At 41.8% G+C, this 19143-nt stretch overlaps 1 protein-coding gene across 5 annotated transcripts in view; it reads right to left on the minus strand.

Annotated features, from left to right (window-relative positions):
- The window catches only part of LOC310888746 (zinc finger SWIM domain-containing protein 6), a 219639-nt gene that overhangs the window by 26649 nt on the left and 173847 nt on the right, over positions 1 to 19143 (minus strand). For 4 of the 5 annotated variants that reach the window (XM_083815763.1, XM_083815759.1, XM_083815761.1 and 1 more), the window contains exons 6-10: positions 17078 to 17254; positions 16679 to 16825; positions 15177 to 15323; positions 9749 to 10009; positions 5913 to 6048 (exon numbers count right to left, since the gene is read on the minus strand). In XM_083815763.1, coding sequence (XP_083671889.1) covers positions 5913 to 6048; positions 9749 to 10009; positions 15177 to 15323; positions 16679 to 16825; positions 17078 to 17254 — 868 coding nt within the window. The remainder of the gene's footprint in view (positions 1 to 5912; positions 6049 to 9748; positions 10010 to 15176; positions 15324 to 16678; positions 16826 to 17077; positions 17255 to 19143) is intronic. The other variant, XM_083815760.1, reaches the window with a different exon arrangement.

The raw sequence follows: 19143 nt of genomic DNA on the forward strand, positions 1-19143 counted from the left end.
TACATGGTGGGAGGCATTCTTAGTATTTCATTCACCGGTTTTCTGTTTCCTCTTCCCCACAGCTGACCAGATAGCTATCTCACCTGCAACCCAAACCTGGCTTTTCAGAGCAAGCAAAGTTGTAACACAATGCAACAGCCCATAACCACAAGTCTTTTCTCTGCTGCAACCTCAAACCTAGACACAACATGTAGGGGAGAAGGGGAAATCTGTGATATTTCCCATAAGGTTATGCACCCCTCTACCTTGCAGGGGAAGGAAGTCACACCGCATTACTCAACTATTGTCTCACTTGGCCTGTGCCTATTCTATCATGTGCTCAAGCACATTACTACAATTAACATCTTCTATATGAAAGATTGTTATAGATCAGCAGGAAGTGGGAGACATTTGCAGAGCTTGGGTATTGATAAGCAAGATCAAGCCATCTAAGATTAACTCATGAAAAGGCAGGAGCCCTTGAGTAGCATCTCAGAACATACCTACATTATTGGTGAATCTGTGACCGTGATAGTTCAGTATCCTGAACCCGACTGGACCCATAACGGTTAATTGGCTACATTCCGTAACGCAACAGAGTCCTAAACCAGTACATCCATAAAATCATGGGACTGAACAATTTGATCAAGTGTCAGTTTGGAGTAAGGTGTGTACATGTACCAAGAGAATGTTAGATATTATATTTGAGAAATAATTATATAGAGTATGTATAGATGAAAAAGAATAGCTTTCACATGTTTGTGTTCTGAAGATATAACTTAAACTACAGTACCTGTAGAAGTAAACTAGCCAAGCTGCTGGTCATGTTATAGTTGGTCTAGCTGAGAGAGTCAAAATAGCATTCAGAAAACTTCTCTGAGAAGTCACACACATCTGTGATTCACTTGCACTAGTGTTTGAGGTAGTTAATTTAGACCTTGCCTGGCTGTGTCCACATGAGTTCCATATGAGTGTCCGACAGTTCTAAAATCCTATTGCCATGTGCCACTAATCCATGTTTCTGTTTCTACTAGCTTTCATATGCAAGTGATATTCTAGCAGGAAGTCATCTGGGAGGACAGAGGAAATTGGATCTCTTTTGTCAATAATATTTCAAATACTGAATAATATTAAAAATCCTGTGATATTTCTTATGGAATAAACTTTACCATTTTTTGCACTTAAATAAATACCTAAGTTCTTTACATAACTGGAGCGTATGACTTTTTTTTCACAGTAAGAATGGAGACCGTAAAACAGTTTTAAGGTACCTGTAACAGTTCAATCAGTTTTATGTAGGTTCTTAAGGCATATGAGAGTATCTTTAAGAATTCTCTGAGAAAGGTCATTTTGAATATATGTTAGGGTATTTAGCAAGCACATACAATTACAACACACCAGGTAAATAACCATCAGCACGTTATTACTAATATTTTCAGACACATGCACATGATAATATGAAAAAATACAGATTAACCAACTGCCCCTTTGATTTGTATCAAGAGTCAAATGTCTTTCTTAGTCCCATTGAAAAACCTTTTTACATAGCTTTATATATGTAAAAATAAAATATGTATAAATTTTTTAGCTGATTTTTCCAAGCACAGAAGGAGGGGGGAAAAAGATGCATTATTAAATGGTTTCATTAAACAGGAAAAATCCCAACTACAAAATGCAAAGGGGATTATTAGGTTATGAGTAACAGTAAATAGAAAAAGAGCATGAAAGGAAGAGGCTGTTTGGGGGAAATCTTTTGTCAGTTTGAATTTCATTGCCAGTCTCTACGTTCCTTTGCTGTGAAAAGGAAATGCTGCTGTGAATGTATGACTTTCATGCAATTTTGGCAAGGTTAGGGGACAGCAGAACAAGCACAAGCTACAACAGATTTAGCATTCTTCACTTTTTTTTTTTTCCTTCCCAACATCAATTATTTAGTTAGGTCTTAGCAAAGCTAACCTGTGATTAAACATCACCGTTAAAGCCTGGCTTTCAAAGCCTGGGTGAAATTCAGGCTAAACAAGGGAGCAACAAAAAGTTCAGATTACAAGTGAGCAGTCAACTGCAGATCTACATTCTCCTAGGCTCCACTGTATGTGTTTTGGTGCTGCAAGAAGAGAACTGTAGACAGACACGGAAGTGACCATGAAGGACAGCAAACCCTGTCCTTGCAGACCTGAGGTGCATTTCATGCTTCCACTAATTTCATACCGTGTGTTCCACACACTAAAAGAGGATTCAAAAACTGAAACACAAACAGATGATTTTGAATACAGAGAGGCAAAATACTCCATACTCCATCATGGGTCAACGATCCATGTAGACAGGAGTGTACACAGACAATATATGCTTTTATGTGTGGAAAGCAATTAGCTATGGTCTTGGGAAGTTAACTTCTTTGAAAAATGTTGAAGCAAAGAAAGAAATGTGCTCTGCTTCTAAAAGAATGAACAACTGTAGAAATTTCTATGCAGTGTATTGTAGAGGGTTTATGTGGCAAGGTTTTGGTAGCAGGGGGTTGTAGGGGTGCCTTCTGTGAGAAGAATCCAGAAGCTGCCCCATGTTAGATAAGGGCCAGTTTCAGCTGGCTCCAAAGGGACCCGCTGCTGGCCAAAGCAAAGCCAATAAGCGATGTTGTTTGCGCCTCTGTGAGAGCATATTTAAGAACGGGGGAAAAAACCTGCCACACTACAGTAGCTGGGAGAGTGAAGAGTGAGAAACAAACTTGCAGACACCAAGGACAGTGAAGGAGGGGGAGGAGGTGCCAGAGCTGAAGTTCCCTAGCGGCCTGTGGAGAGGATCATGGTGGAGAAGGCTGTCTCCCTGCAGCCCATGCTGTACCACGGCGGAGCAGATTTCCACGCTACAGCCCGTGGAGGAGACCATGATGGAGCAGGTGGATCTGACCTGAAGGAGGCTGCGATCTATGCAGATCACCCGCAGGAGCAGACTCTGGGCTGGACATGTAGCCTGTGGAGAGGAGCCCACGCAGGCGCAGGTGATCTGGCTGGAGTTGTGGGGGACCCACGTTGGAGCAGTTTGCTCCTGATGGATGGACCCTGTGGTACGGACCCATATTTGGAGCAGTTCTTGAGGAACTGCACTCTCTGGGAAGCCCACACAGAATCAGTTTGGGACGGACTGTATCCCATGGGAGGGACCCCACACTGGAGCAGGGGAAGAGAGCGACTGTGAAGGAGAGGCGGTGGAGAAACGCTATAGACTGACTGTAACCCCCATTCCCCCGTTCCCTTGTGCCGCCTGGGGGGAGGAGGTGGAAGAAGGTGAATGAGGGGAAGTTGTTTTTAGTTTGTTTTCTTTGTTTCTCACTTCTCTAGCTTGTTAGTGATAGTCAATAAATTTCTTTAATCTCCCTCTGCTGAGTCTGTTTTGCCCATGACAGTAATTGGTGAGTGATCTCCCTGCCCTTATCTCAACCCTTGAGCCTTTTTCATCGTATTTTTCTCTCCAGAAGGACACTGCAGAACCAATGACAGGTCAACTTTGCAAGGAACCAGGCAAGTGCAGCAGTGACTTAAGCTGGTGCTGGCGTCAAGAAAACCAACTCCGCCTGCCCTGAGTGACCACTTTGACAGATGAAGCTGAAACCATCAACAGTTCTTATGAACATTTTGGGGAGAGGCCTATGGAATGAAAAGAAGTACAGACCTATAAATATTTTAATGGACAGGGAACAGTGGTAATGAGAATATCTATATACTAAAGTATGGGGGACCCGAGTGTGACACAAAGGTTATGGAATAAGGGGTGGAGGTTGTGCTGGGTCTGTCTGGGATGGAGTTAACTTTCCCTGCAGCAGCCCACATAGTGCTGTGCTCTGCACTCGTAGCTAGAACAGTACTGGTATCACTCCAGTGTTGTGTCTATTGCTGCATAATACTGGCACCGCATCAGGACTCCCTCCAAGCCCCCAAGAGCCAGCAGGCTGGGGGTGGGCAAGTGATGGGGAGGAGACATCACCAGGGCAGCTAACCTAAACCAAGCAAAGGGACATTCCATACCATATGCTGTCACACTCAGCAATAAAAAGGGGGGCTCTCGTGGTGGAAAGGCCTGTCCTCCCGAACAACTGTTACGTGTTTTGAGGCCCTGCTTCTCAGGATGTGGCCGAACATCACTCGTTGATGGGAAGTAGAGAGTAACTTTTTTTTCCTCTCTCTCTGTGTTTCCGCATGGCCTTTTTTTTTTTTTCCTCTCCCTTTTCCCTTTAATTACATCATCCTTATCTCAAACCTTGAGCTCTTTGTGTTGTATTTTCTCCCCCTTCCTCTTTGAGGAGGGGGAGTGAGAGAGCGGTTGTGGTGGAGCTCAGCTGCCCACCTGAGTAAAACCACCACACACATTTACTAATTTCCAGCTGATATTTTTGTCCATGCCATTGCCATTTCCTCCCTGCCATGGAGGAAAAGATGCTCAATTTTCCCTCTTCTAGAAATAAATATAAGGACACAAGTCTATTTTACAAAAAATGACCTACTTTTTTTCTTTTTAATACAAATTTTGTACTATCTTGCTGATCTGATATGACCGAGGTTATTGATACACTTAACTTGCCTTGAAAGAAAAGGGGTGTACCTAGCTGACCCAGACAGCTTTCTGATCATAACATTTGAATGTTCTCAACAGTTCATCAATAATGCATTTTTGTCTTCTCAGTTTAGTTCCTAAATTTCTAATCACAAGCAGCAAGGATGCAAGGTCACTCTTCATATTTCTGAAACTCCTCCCCTAACATCCACTACTAGACATGTTTGGAGACAACAACAAAAATACAAAACAACCAGGCTAAACAGACCTTTGGCCTGACCTGAGAGTAGATATGCTTTGTTTTTATGCATGCCTTCCCATTTAGTCCTTTGAACACATAATTGTGTTCTCCCTGTTTATCATTCTGGAGAAACTCCAGAAAAAATATACAACTCCAAACCACTAGGATACATCTTGTCTGATGAAGCTAACTACTACTTATGTGGATAGCATGTCCTTCAATCACTGTGCAATCATTCTTGATAATAATGACCAGGAAAACCCAACACTCATGTTTTTAATATGGGACTTGATTGCTCCTAGCAGTCAGTTGTGGCTATTCTTTGTCAACCATCATTTACTACAAGTTCTTGACAGCAACCACAAAATTCAGATAAGATCAGTTTCTTCCGTGCACTGTAGGAGGACAACATAGATTTATTGTTGATGATTTAGGCCCTTAAAACTTATTTCAGAAGGCTCTTCTTAGCTGCCATTAACAGTCTGGCCTGCCCTGAGATAAAGCCAACGCATACTGAGCACTCCCTGAGAAACACCTTTCTCCCGATTACTGAAGACAAATGGTATCCAAGTCACACATTTTGTTGTCATATGATGTATTCCATTTAAATCCTGATATTCAAAAGTGTATAAGACTGCTTAGTTATGAAGCACAAGAAAAAAGTATTGTGTCAGACCACACCATATGGTTTCAAACCTACCATTGAGAGATAATTTATAAAGAAGACTGGTGGAACAAATAGTCCTACAGAACAGACTAAGCAACAAATGATACTGAGACTGCTGGTAAGATGCCTCTTTCCTCATTTCTTCACCACTACCATCACATATACACAAACACACATGTTAAAGCTGTCATCATTGAACACAAAGCCACATTCCCCAAGAGGGGGATTCTAGAAGGAAAGATTATAACAGAGAACACTGTTTTACAGTTGTAGGTAAACATTAATTTTACATTTATAAATGATTATACTGTAGTTACTACAAACATCACTCACTTTTACAGATTACAGAACCAACGTAATTTTTCCTTAAAGAGAACGATGCTTCTTTTAGACAAAAAAGGCTAGGTCTTAATTACCAAGCTTTTCCTCCTTTTCCCGATCTCTACTTGTGCTCTTTCTAGATGACTTGTGAATACATACCGCATGACTCTCAGTGCAGTTTTGTATGCTAATTCAGCATCATGAGGTAGGAGAGAGGTGAAGAGATACTTGGCAAATGTGTGCATTGGAACACTCTCTCGATGGATGACTTCACCTAAACCACTATATGGTCCAGCTGTAGGAAAAAGAAAGAGAATGTCAATCTTTACAGACTGCTAAAACCTAACTTCTGCACCTTTAAAAAACACTCACTATATCTTGAGTTAGAATTGGTATTCAGAGACAGAGTTTTCTGTACAAAAGGTAAAATTGCATTGATATTTTTGTGAATTATACTATACACATCACATAGATACAATATATTACAAATATATTACATACCATATATTCTTTGAGACAATGAGACAGACCGTAAATTGCATAGTACTAAGCACACTACCAGTGCACATACAAATGACAGAATGGTCTCAGTGCTCCATGGGGCTCATTCAACAAATTTATGATATGCAAAAGGAGAAGGTGTTAATCCCAGCTTTGCCTTCATGTAGTTATATTGTACATATGAATCCCTATGTACCCTCTGTTGGTGTGTGATTGCTTTCTCACAAATCTACCAGAAAAAAAAGTGTGGTTACAGCAGAAAAGTGCGTATCTTCAATTGAAGTTACATGAACAATCACTACAGCAGCGCTTGATTGCTATTAACATCTCACCCAACATTAGGCATTTAAATAACCCTTTGGTCTAGATTTTGTCTCCAGAGAAGACTAGGTCAGATCTTGCATCGAAAATGGTTTTGCTAGTCCGTTACTGCCACATGATCTTAAAAATGATATTTGTTGTAGGGAAACTATCCCCACTGTTGGGACAGCAAACTTTGCACACAGTGCAGTATTTCAATTTCAGAACTGCAGTGTCAGGACTGACAGCAGAAATGATGATTTAAAAAAAATTTAAATGCAATTATTTCCTTGCTGAGTTCTGAATGTTCGGTAACTACGAACCCCATTTTTACATTTCTCCTGCAACCTTGAGGCTGTTATTCCTGTTAACAGGAAAACTGTGTCAAGCAGTTTTTGACTTCAGCAGCCAGAAGTTCAAGCATAAAATGTTGCAAGACAGAATAAGACTTGTACATTAAGTATTATTGGAAAATTACTGCACATATAGCAGCCAGCACTCCCAGAAGTTACTACAGGAGAAGAGAATTTTGATTTCTCCTCTACTAGAGATTTCAACCCACCATGCTTGTATGGACAAATTACTGTGTGAGCACACTTCTTCACTGCAGAATCACACATATCATTTAAACAGTTTCCAGAAGCAGCAGTTCAAACTGTGTCTGATCCTACACTGGAATGGATGAGGAGTACTTGCACAATTTATGTAGCCACTTCTGCTACAAAGAATAGAATAGAATAGAATAGAATAGAACAGAACAGAACAGAACAGAACAGAACAGAACAGAATAGTTCAGTTAGAAGGGACCTTCAAAGACCATCTAGTCCAACTGCCTGACCACTTCAGGGCTAATCAAAGGTTAACGCATATTATTGAGGGCATTGTCCAAATGCCTACTGAACACTGACAGGCATGGGGTGCATCAACCACCTCTCTAGGAAGCCTGTTCCAGTGTTTGACCACCCTCACAGTAAAGAAATTTTTCCTGGTGTCCAGTCTGAACCTCCCCTTGCACAGCTATGTGCTGTTCCCACGCATCCTGTCATCTGTTGCCAGGAAGAAAAGACTCACACTTCCCTCTCCACTGCCCCTCCTCAGGAACTACATGAGATGTAGATGGTAACAACTTGAACAACTTAGACCAGCACAGTTGTTTCAGCAATGTTTTTCCGAAGGGTGCCTTAGCACAAAATGAAAAGATAAAAATCACAGTGCATGAAAAAAAAACTGAGTTCCATAGGTGGGCATTTCTGAAGACTGATTACAAAGGAAATGTCAATGAAGATTTAGTAGGTGACACAATGTCTCTAATCATTTGAAATGAATTTGAAAGCCATTGAAAACTATCTAGCATTGTTTCAATGAAAGAAGCCATTTCATGTATGTTTGCCAGTTGGTGATTCAGTCAGAAACTCAGTTAGGACATGAGGAGTACAGGACAAAGCATTTATATAAAAACATATTCTGACATTAACTTAGCAGTCAAGCAAAAAATTAAAACAGTTCTTGCAACAGTCTTAACATTCTGCTTTCCCACTCAGTCAAGTGGTAGCTACATACAACATGCATTAATCTGCATTAACAGCATAGAAATCAGCTTAATATTGGTTAAGTTTTTTTTTTTTATATGTATACCTACAGGACTATAACTATAAAAACACAATTGATATGATTAGGATCTTCAGTCACTGCAGTTTTTCTTCCATGTGAGCTGGCAATTTCTGCCTAACCTGGCATAAACTGAAGCTATTGCAGGAAAGCTAGATTTCTCAGCAAACAGTAATGCAAGACACTGCACACTGCTCACTACGGTAATTTCATAGGTAGTTATTTTAGCAGATTTCCTGCTAAGATTACCTTATAGTAAACTATAAGTATCAGCGAACACTTGAGAGAAATCCTGCCTTTTCCTCAGTAAAGAAATGCAGCAAATTATAATCCATAGGATCCCTGTCCGGTGGTGGTTAATAGCTGGATACAGTTAGCTGGTGTTCTTGTCCAAAGGCCGTAAAGCAGCAGTATAGCCATACCATAATGGAAACTCTCCCTATGGTGCAGCTTCTCTGCGGTTTCAAATGGCACCATCAGTAGGTGCCAGAGTCTTTAAGGATCTGGGCAACAACGGTGACTCACAGCTGAGAACCCTAAACAACATACTGCATCTCTTCCATTAAAGAAGTTTTAAAAGACAAATGTCTTACAGAAAGAAAACAAAACATGACTGCTCTGTAAGTCTTCACAACTCACCTAGAGCCTACTGTACTCCACACCATCCCTTGAGTAGGCACTCAAAACAAAACCATGCCTTTGGCGAATTAGTTCCTTTAAAGTTTTTTCTTCCATTAAAAATAAAAAAACAAAACACCCAAAAGCTAGAAAGACAACCTCAGATCCCATGAGGCTACTTTCTGAACATGAGGCTTAAGTGTTACATGTCAAGCCTTTTTGAAAGCTAAGGCAAAGGCATGCACTTTTTTTTCCCACAGATTTTATTGCAACCCACCACAGTGATTCCCAAACACATAACTTAGTCACAATTTAGTCATAAGATCAGGCCTTAAGCCTCAATATTTGACCATGTATTTCAATTGTCATGTATGATTCAAACTTCAGAGGCAAGTCATTTTCCTAATTGCTACAAATAAAATGTTGTAGTTCTGTCCCAGTAATTCTAAGTGAATTTTCTGAGCTCTTTAATTGGGAAAAGAGGTAAAAATATTCATACATTTACAAAGCTGCCAGTCCTTTTTCAGGATACAAGTGACATTTAGAATTCTGCTACTTGAGAACTGCTGATAACTGATGTCTATAATATTTAATTGTGAGCCTGGGCTGTACAATTAGGATACTGAGATTATATCAAACAAAAAATTTAAAGAACAAAATGCAATAAAAATTAAAGGCTTGTAAATCAGCGGATGCCTTATTTCTACAGTCATGGTATTTATTCAGTGTATGTTTGATTTTCATAAGAAATTGCAAACAAAATTTTGCTGGAATTCCTGCTCCGGCAGGGGGATTGGACTAGATGATCTTTCAAGGTCTCTTCTAATCCCTAACATTCTGTGATTCTGTGAATTCTACATCAAAAAAACATCAAGTACATAAAGTCAGCTTCCAAAAGAATACTGGTTCTGTGGGCTTCTATAAGTGAAGGCAGTTTAAAGAAGCAGTTAGCATCTATAGCGAGCTACCTTCTAATAAGAAGACTGCTTGTTTTCGAAAAATCTTCACCAGAATATCATCCAATTCAATTTCCTGTAGCTTAGAAATCAGCTGCTCCTCATTTTGACAAACCTTCTCTTGTGCGTACAAGCCATCTGGCATTATTCGTTGTTGTCCCAGCCCTATCAATGCTACTTCCACAGCCAGAGTTAAATAAGATTCCCCTTCTTCTAAGAATTTGTGTGCAGGCAGGTGATGGTACTCCAGAGATTTGCATTGCCCCATGTTCTCTGTAAAGGGTGACACAAAGAACAACACATCAGCAAGTCATTCTAATCCATAATCTGCTTATAACGCCATATTTACAAATGCTATCTCTGCCAGTATTCATTTCTTTAAAATTATTTAAATTACTAGCTCAATTTCAAAATCCAAAGATCCAATGTAAACTATCCAATTCCACAAGGGAGAAATACACAAAGCAATTATAAAAATAAAATAAAAATAAAAAATTAAAAATTAAAAAAAATAAAAATTAAAAAAAAATAAAAATACAGTTTCAGCATGGCTGAACAAGGACCTGCTGGTCAAACTGAGGTGCAAGAAGGAAATGCCCAGGCAGTGGAAGCAGGGACATGAGGCCTGGCAAGAGTAGAGGGATGCTGTCTGGATGTGCAGGGATGGGATCAGGAAAGCCAAGGCACAGATGGAAATGAGCTTGGCAAGGGACACAAAAAATAACGGGAAGAGATTCCATGGGTACATTGGCCAAAAAAGAAAAGGCCAAGGAGAATGTACCCCTTCTGATAAACGAGAAGGGAGAGCTTGTAACAGCAGACACGGAGAAGGCTGAGGTACTCAAAAAGTTGTTTGCTTCAGTCTTCACTGATAGTCAGGCTTACCACATCTCTTGTTTCCCTGAACCTGTAGATGAGGGCTGGGGGAGCAAAGTCCCTCCCACTCTAAGTGAAGAGCAGGTTCGAGACCATCTGATGAAACTGAACTGGTATAAGGCTATGGGGCCCCATGATGTGCATCCCAGGCTCCTGAGGGAACTGGCTGATGTAGTTGCCAAGCAACTCTCCATCATATTTGAAAAGTCCTGGCAGTCAGGCAAAGCCCCTGGTGACAGGAAGAAGGAAACATCACTCCCATTTTTAAAAAGGGTAGAAAGGGGGACGCAGGCTACTACAGACCAGTGAACCTCACCTTTGCCTGGAAGCAATGTCAAGGCACATGCAAGACAAGGAGGTTACTAGCTCAGTTTCAAAATCCAAAGATCCACTGTAAACTATCCAACTCCACAAGGGAGAAATACACAAAGCAATTACAAAAATAAAATAAAATAAAAATAAAAATAAAATAAAATAATAAACATAAAATAAAAATAAAAATAAAAATAAAAATAAAAATAAAAATAAAAATAAAAATAAAAATACACTCAAGTAAAAATAAAAGTTTTCATCTTTAAACTATGATTTAGAGAAAGGCGGTTTTTCTCCAGTTTTATGTTAATAAGGCAAAAATTGGAAGATTCATTTCAATTTTTGTGTGTTTCTTTTCCCAACCATTTCTGTATCTCCTTAAAGCCTTGATGTTGTATAAGTGGAAAGGGAAGGTGTTTATACCTCTGCATAGATTTCAGATGAAGTTATTAAGATTGTGCAAGTACAGTAGGCCTGATAACTCCACAACATTTAAGCATCCTCTGTTTGCTAGGGCTCTTTTCAAGATTTTTTATTTAATTGTTACAGTTGCATTTATGATAAACAAGTATAATGCCTCTGAATTTTACTGAAACAAGACTTCTTACTTCCAGTAAAGATTACTTGTAAACTCCATACAGACCAAGCCATAAACTGCTTTAAAGAGTACCACTGATTCATTTGGCACTTCACAGATACACCATATGACAAAATACTATTCCAGCCTCTAGCAGGGAAAAGTCTAATTGGGGAACAACAAGTTACAATGGACAGATGTAAGGAGGTGGGCATCTGCGGCAAATGAGAAGGCTGAATGTATTTGGTAGATTGCATATGCGTATGTAGTGGGAATTTACTTTTGAACACAAACTTTTTTTTTCTTTTTTACTAATTGCAAAGAATCTGATTTCTGATTTCTTTTAATTAAAAGTTCTTCCAGAATAGGTGGATAAAAAGTTTACTGAAGAAAATCTAATTGAATAAAATGAGCTTTGAGGCAAAGCCCCAAGAAGATTGGGGATGTGCATATAAAAGACCAGTAGGTAGAGGGATGACTCCATTTTTTGTCCACACAGAAAGCGATGAGAAACTACTGCAGAGGTGGAAACAGACTAAGAATAAGGAATGAATCACTTAAGCTCCTGGAAAGCAAATACTGAAATTAAAATGAGCATAAACATCCTGACCTAAATCATGCATCAATTCTGAAACACTGTTTTCCAATTCATATTCTCTGTAGGCCATGTATGTTATCTTGTGTTTTATCCTCTATTTGAAGTATTATGTGCATGTGCAGCTAAGATGTACAATAACACCCAGGGTCCTGAAAGAATTGGCTGATGTAGTTGCCAAACCTCTCTCAATCATATTTGAAAAGTCCTGGCAGTCAGGCGAAGTCCCTGTTGACAGGAAAAAGGGAAACATCACTCCCATTTTTAAAAAGGGTAGAAAGGAGAACCTGGGGAACTACAGACCGGTGAGCCTCACTTCTGTGCCTGGCAAGATTATGGAAAAGGGCCTCCTGGAAGCAGTGTCGAGGTACATGCAAGACAAGGAGGTGATCTGAGACAGCCAGCATGGCTTCGCCAAGAGCAAATCGTGCCTGACCAATCTGGTGGCTTTCTACGGTGGAGTGACTGCATCAATTGGCAAGGGAAGACTGACCAATGTCATCTACCTGGACTTCTGCAAGGCCTTTGACACACTCCCACATGACATCCTGAACTCCAAAATGGAGAGAGATGGACTTGATGGGTGGACCATTCAGTGGATAAGGAGTTGGCTTGAAGGCCGCACCCTTCAAGAGTTGTAGTCAATGGCTCTATGTCCAGGTGGAGGCTGGTAACGAGTAGTGTCCTTCAGAGGTCTGTCTTAGGACCGGTTGGTTTGGGCTGGAACTGGATGATCTTTAAGGTCCCTTCCAACCCAAACCATTCTATGATTGCATGATTTGCCATTCTTTGCCTTCACCTGTGGTGTCCAATGAACAAAAAATGTTAAATAGGAGGACAATACTGCACAGCAAAAGATGCTCTAAGAGTAGTGGAGCTATGCACTGAAGTGCCCGTACAGCAACAATAGCTGAAGCTGCAACTATGGAAAACTGACAGAGGCACCAGCAACTCAAATTCTGTGTGGCACTTTCAAACTGCTGTTGCAACTGGTAAGACCTGAAATTATTGCAAGAGAGATTAGAAATGTAAGTTCTGTCTCTCCTTTTCCAGGAGCCTGGCGCTTAAGTATGGAAATCAGAGAAAATCCATCTCCCCAGAGAAGTCTAGGTGTATTTTGCTCTGTCTGACTATTCAGTGGATAAGGAATTGGCTTGAAGGTCACACCCAGAGAGTAGTGGTCAATGGATCTATGTCCAAGTGGAGGCCGGTGACAAGTGGTGTACTGCAGGGGTCTGTCCTGGGACTGGTACTGTTTAATATCATTATCAATGACATAGACAGTGGGATCGAGTGCACCCTCAACAAATTTGAAGATGACACCAAGCTGAGTGGTGGGGTTGATATGACAGAAGGAAGGGATACCGCCCGAGGGGACCTGGACAGGCTTGAGAAGTGGGCCCACATGAACCTAATGAGGTTCAACAAGTCTAAATTCAGGGTGATGCACCTGGGTTGGGGCAATCCCGGACATGAGTACAGACTGGGAGAAGAACTCATTGAGAGCAGTCCTGTGGAGAATGACTTGAGGGTTCTGATGGATGAAAAGCTCGACATGAGTGCATGTTTGCAACCCAGAAGGCCAACTGCATCCTGGGCTGCATCAACAGAGGAGTGGCCAGCAAGTCAAGGGAGGTGATTGTCCCCCTCTGCTCTGCCCTTGTGAGGCCTCACTTGGAGTACTGCATCCAGGTCTGGAGCCCCCAGCACAAGAATGATGTGGATCTGTTAGAGCGGGTCCAGAGGAGGGCCACAAAGATGATCAAGGGGCTGGAACACCTCTCCTATGAAGAAAGGCTGAGAGAGCTGGTGCATTTCAGCCTACAGAAGAGAAGGCTCCAGGATGACCTCATCACAGCCTTTCAGTAATTAAAGGGGTCTTATAAAAGGGATGCAGAAGGACTCTTTACTCAGGTAGATAACGACAGGACAAGGGGGGGATGGTTTTAAACTAAAAGAGGGAAGGTTTACATTAGAGCTTGGAAGGAAATTTTTCACTCAGAGAGTGGTGAGGCACTGGAACAGTTTGCCCAGACAGGTTGTGGATGCCCCATCCCTGGCGTTGTTCAAGACTAGGTTAGATGAGACCCTTAGGAACCTGATCTAGTGGGTGGCATCCCTGCCTATGGTAGGGGGGTTGGAACTAGATGATCCTTGAGGTCCCTTCCAACCCAGATCATTCTATGCTTCTATGATTCTATGAACACCCTGGGATGCATTAGGAGGAGTGTTGCCAGCAGGTCGAGGGAGTTGATCCTTCCCCTCTGTTCAGCACTGGTGAGACACATATGGAGTGCTGTGTTCAGTTCTGGGCTCCCCAGTACATGGACATACTGGAGCAAATCCAGTGAGGGGTCACAAAGATGAGTAAGGGACTGGAGCATCTCTATATGATCAGAGATTGAGACAGCTGGGACTGTTTCGCCTGGAAAAGAGAAGGCTCAAGAGTATCTTACCAGTACGTATAAATATATGATAGGAGAGTGTAAAGAAGGCTGAGCCAGACTCTTCTCAGTGATAATCTGTGACAGGAAAAGAGGCAATAGGCACAAACTGAAACACATTTCCATCTGAGCATAAGGAAAGAATTTTTTACTGTGAAGGTAGAACACTGGAAGAGATTGCCAAGAGAGGTTGTAAAGTCTTCATTCTTGGAGTTATCCAAAACCCAAGTAGACACAGTCCTGGGCAATCTGCTGCAGCTGATCCTGCTCTAAGCAGATCTTTAGAACTTCCTTCCAACCTCAACAATTCTGTGATTTTTGTGATCTTCTGCAATGTCTCAGAAAAAGGACAGAGTAATATCTGTGGAGAGGGTTGCTACTATAAAGACTTATTTGCTTTTATTTCAGGCTCAAAATACAGAATTTTCTTCAAGAATGAATAACTGGTAATTTTGGAAGTGCTTTAAAAATTTTCCTTTAAACATTTTCTCTCCCTCATGTTTTCTTAGGGAAGGCAAATGTGAGTTCTTATACTATGAGAACACTGGCTTTGAAGTTAATTTAGAATGGAAAGATAGAAAAATGCCTCTGGTTACTGAAGACGTATAAAAGATATCTTCCTTTGCACGGCCTTACCTGTGAAGTCTGAGAATCCATGGAAGCTCTCATCATCCACTTTGCAGGCTTCCATCAGGCTACTGAAGAGGGTGCCAATCGGATCCAAAGGGTGTCCCACCAAACCTTCAAGATTCGTTATTGAGGTTACTCCTTTGTGGAGAAGTTCTATGTTAGAAAAGATGGAGGGAGGAGGGAGGGAAAGAGTGCATATTAGCCACTCTTTAGTTAGCCACTTTATTAGTTAAAAGAGGGAAAAAAAAGAAAAAGAATGAAGGCAAAATACCATTCAAACACTTGCAAAGCACATTATGGGTCAACAGTTTCAACTGTAGTGTTTTGTTTTTTTTTTTTGAAATCTCTTACTCGATACCAGGAAATCTTCTGAAAACATCTGCTGGAAAGTGACAGCAAAGACTTTTTGACTTCTTTTTTTGTAATATATCCACATCTGTTTCCTGGCTCAAAAGATGTAGTACCATTTTGTACGTTTTAAGTGAATCTGATGGCACTGAAATAAATGAAAATACTCTAAAATATGTTCCATTATCCCAAATAAAACATGAGCTTATTTTGCATCTAAATATTTGTTGAAATAATAAACCCAGGATGACAACTCCTTAAAAAAAAAAAAGAATAAAAACATTAAATGTAGTATACAAGAAAAAATTGTCTTTTAATTGAATCACATTAATTTCGGCATTCTAAAATTTCAGTCAACAAACATACTTTGTTGGATACTTTACTTTGTAGCCCTCACCCATAGATCAGTTGGAACATGAAAAAAATCCTTTAGCACAATGAATTGAAGAAAGTATGTCTTTGCTAAAGGTTATAGATTCCCTTGATCGCATTGTTTACTAACAGTCTTATGGCACTAGCTCTCCTTTGATTCCAACCCCCAACTTTTTTCTCCTAGTCACGTATATGCTACTGAACTATGGGAGATCAGTCTCATTATGGCTGATCATGTAAAAATTGTATACAAGCTATTATGGATGCTCTGCTTCTCTACCGACTACACACTAACTTGAAGATGCCTCTGCTCACTCTCATTCATGGGGTATCACCTTCCTTAGTAACCACATGCATTATTGCAAAGCTTTAAAACACTAGAAAGCCTGCTTCTTACCTAAATGTGTGGGGCTACAAAATGAAACACAGCCACACTGTTGAACTGATTGCTCAGGAGGATAGGGCTGTTTTTTTTTGATGCTGTTGCTGTTTAAGAATCAACTGATACGTAATAAAAAAAAAAAACAACAAGTAGATCTTTGTCTTACTAACAAATAGCATGTGCTATACATGACATGCAGAAACAAGTAATATTAACAAAAAGGATTATTCACACTGATTTCTTACTGATTCACTTATACGTTACATTACCACGATGATCATTTGCAATGGAGAGTTAAAGACACCTCATTGACTTTATAGTTTCAAAAACAGTTTTCTCATGCAAAGTTCCAAATGTTACCATCATCTTGTCATGTCCTTTGCCCTTCTCTCTTCCCCACATTTACCTTTCTTCTGAGCCTGGAACATTTCCAGCTGTTTCTGCTGCTGCCTTCTTAGTGTATGAACAATAGCTATTGCCAGCCTCAGTGCTTCTCTTGGATATCCATGAGATCGTAATGCATCCACCCTCGCACAGGCTGTAGGAACATGTTCTAAAATGGAGAAAATAATTGAATAGCAACGCTTCCGTGTCTGCAATGGCCTGTTTTGCTAGGTTAACTCCAAAGGTTAAAACTGTGCAAAAGAGACTTAAAGGACTACTTCTGAAACCAGCATTTCAAGGGACCCTCTGTTCTTTTTGCCAGGCTTTTCATTCATCTCCCCGCCATGACCCCCAAAATAATGCCATAGAAACTAAACAAAGTGGCAAGTCACGGAAACCTCTTTCCAGTTTAGCCACTTACCATGCCAGAGGGGCCACCCATGAGAGTCAAAGAGCGAGTTTTCAGTGTCGTCATGGTAACAGTAGTTGGTGTATAGGTTACTGCTGATAATGTGCTGTAAGTGGCTGTCCTGCCAGTGAAGATCGCATGCCTCAATGGCTCGAGTGAACACCGTCCGATGGGGCCTGTTTGATGAATCTGTCATTTTCAGAAGTTCAGAAAGCTTCATCAGCTTTTACTCATTCATATGTGAATAAGTCATTCACAGTATTCTTGTCTTCTTCCTACTCACGACCCCCAACTGATGGCTGCCTGTCTTATCCCCCATGGGCAAGAAGCAGGCTGCAGATGACATTTCACATTCTATTACTGAACAGGCTAGACAAAGTGTGCACCATTCACTCTGCATTCAAAAAGAGATCTATGGAACAGCAAGACTAATGCTAAACAAGGCTTTGCAAAGGGAACAGCTAAAGATGAAGGATATCTGACAGCTCTCCTGAGAACAAACTAGAAAGTATATGGCACAGCTACTCAAACATTCCCAGCTTCTCTACTTCTCAGACCCAGAGCTGCAAGGACAAGGGATGGATGAACAGCACATGAAGGACTCTGGGGCAGACGTGTTCTGCAGGTGTTTCCCTACATCGAGGCCCCTTCAAGGCAGATGAGGGAGCTGCCAGGACCCAGCAGCCCTCACTAGGGTGGCTGATGAGGCTTGAGTGGAGACAGGAGTGTCCCTCCTCTGTCATACGAAGGCAGCCCCTAAGGAGCGCGAGTGACCAGGAGTGTGGCTAACAGAGCAGGCAAACAAGGCGTGTCGTGGCAGTCAGGGAGTGGTGTGGCAGTGCGTGCAGGCAGGGCATGCAGGTGCTGAAGCTTGGCCAGGTTGACTATGGAGCAATGGTATCCACCCGGCAGAAGACAGTGGCCTCACAGAGCTCAGCATGTACCCACCACAGCTGATGCAGCCTCCCAGACAGAACTCCGGGGGGAACATGCTGCCACCCAGGTGTCAGGCTGCTGGGTGTGCCCTACTCTTATGCCACTACAGGATGAGAGTAGAGAGCATAGCTCTGGGAGGTGTGCCCAGGTTGAAGAACTGCTTTGCCTGGTGGCAGAGCTTTGGGAGGAGGTGGGCAGGCTGAGGAGCATCAGAGAGTCAGAGAAGGAGATTGACTGATGAGGTAGAGCTCTGCCATCCCTGCAGCAGGCTCCTCAGCTAGCCATAGCCACTGCTCAAGAAACAAAAGTTCCCCTACCCCCTTGCCACGACGCAGACAGAAGGGATCTAAGAGACAGGGGGGAGTGGAAGCAAGATCCTGTTTGGCGTAGCAGGTGACCCCCCCCCCCCCCTGCTGCCTACCTCACCTTCCCAGGTGCCCCTGCACAACAGGAATGAGGCTCTGGAACTGGATGGGCAAGCAAATGACAATGTGGATAAAGGTCCATCCATATTGGGGGAGTTGCCCAGGGCAAGTCAACCTATGCCCCACATCACAACAACCCCCACCAAGAAAAAAAGAAGGGTTATAGTCATAGGGGACTCCCTTCTGAAGGGAATGGAGGGCCTGATTTGTTGTTCAGACCCAACCCGTAGGGAAGTCTGCTGTCCCTGGGGCAGGGGTATGAGACGTCACTCAGACAGTCACTCGCCTGGTAATAATCCCTCTGATTATTACCCTTTATTGTTTTTTCAAGTTGGCAGTGATGAGATGGCAAAGAGAAGCCAAAGAGCAATCAAAAGGGACTTTAGGGCTTTGGGGCAACTGGTTGAAGGATCAGGTGCACAGGTAGTGTTTTCCTCCATCCTTCCAGTAGCAGGGATCAATACTGAAAGGAACAGGTGAACCCATCTGATCAATATGTGGCTCCGAGGCTTGTGCCACCAACACAGTTTTGGGTTTCTTGATCATGGGAAGGTCTACATGACACCGAGCCTACTGACTCCTGATGGGGAGCACCTTTCTCTGAGGGAGAAAAGGATTTTTGCCCAGGAGTTAGCAGGGCTGATCGACAGGGCTTTAAAACTAGATTCGAAGGGCGAAAGGGACAAAACGAGGCCCACCAGAGATAAGCTATGGGAC

This window comes from Anser anser (genome assembly GCF_964211835.1).
Source record: "Anser anser genome assembly, chromosome: W".
Taxonomy (NCBI): Eukaryota; Metazoa; Chordata; class Aves; order Anseriformes; family Anatidae; genus Anser; species Anser anser.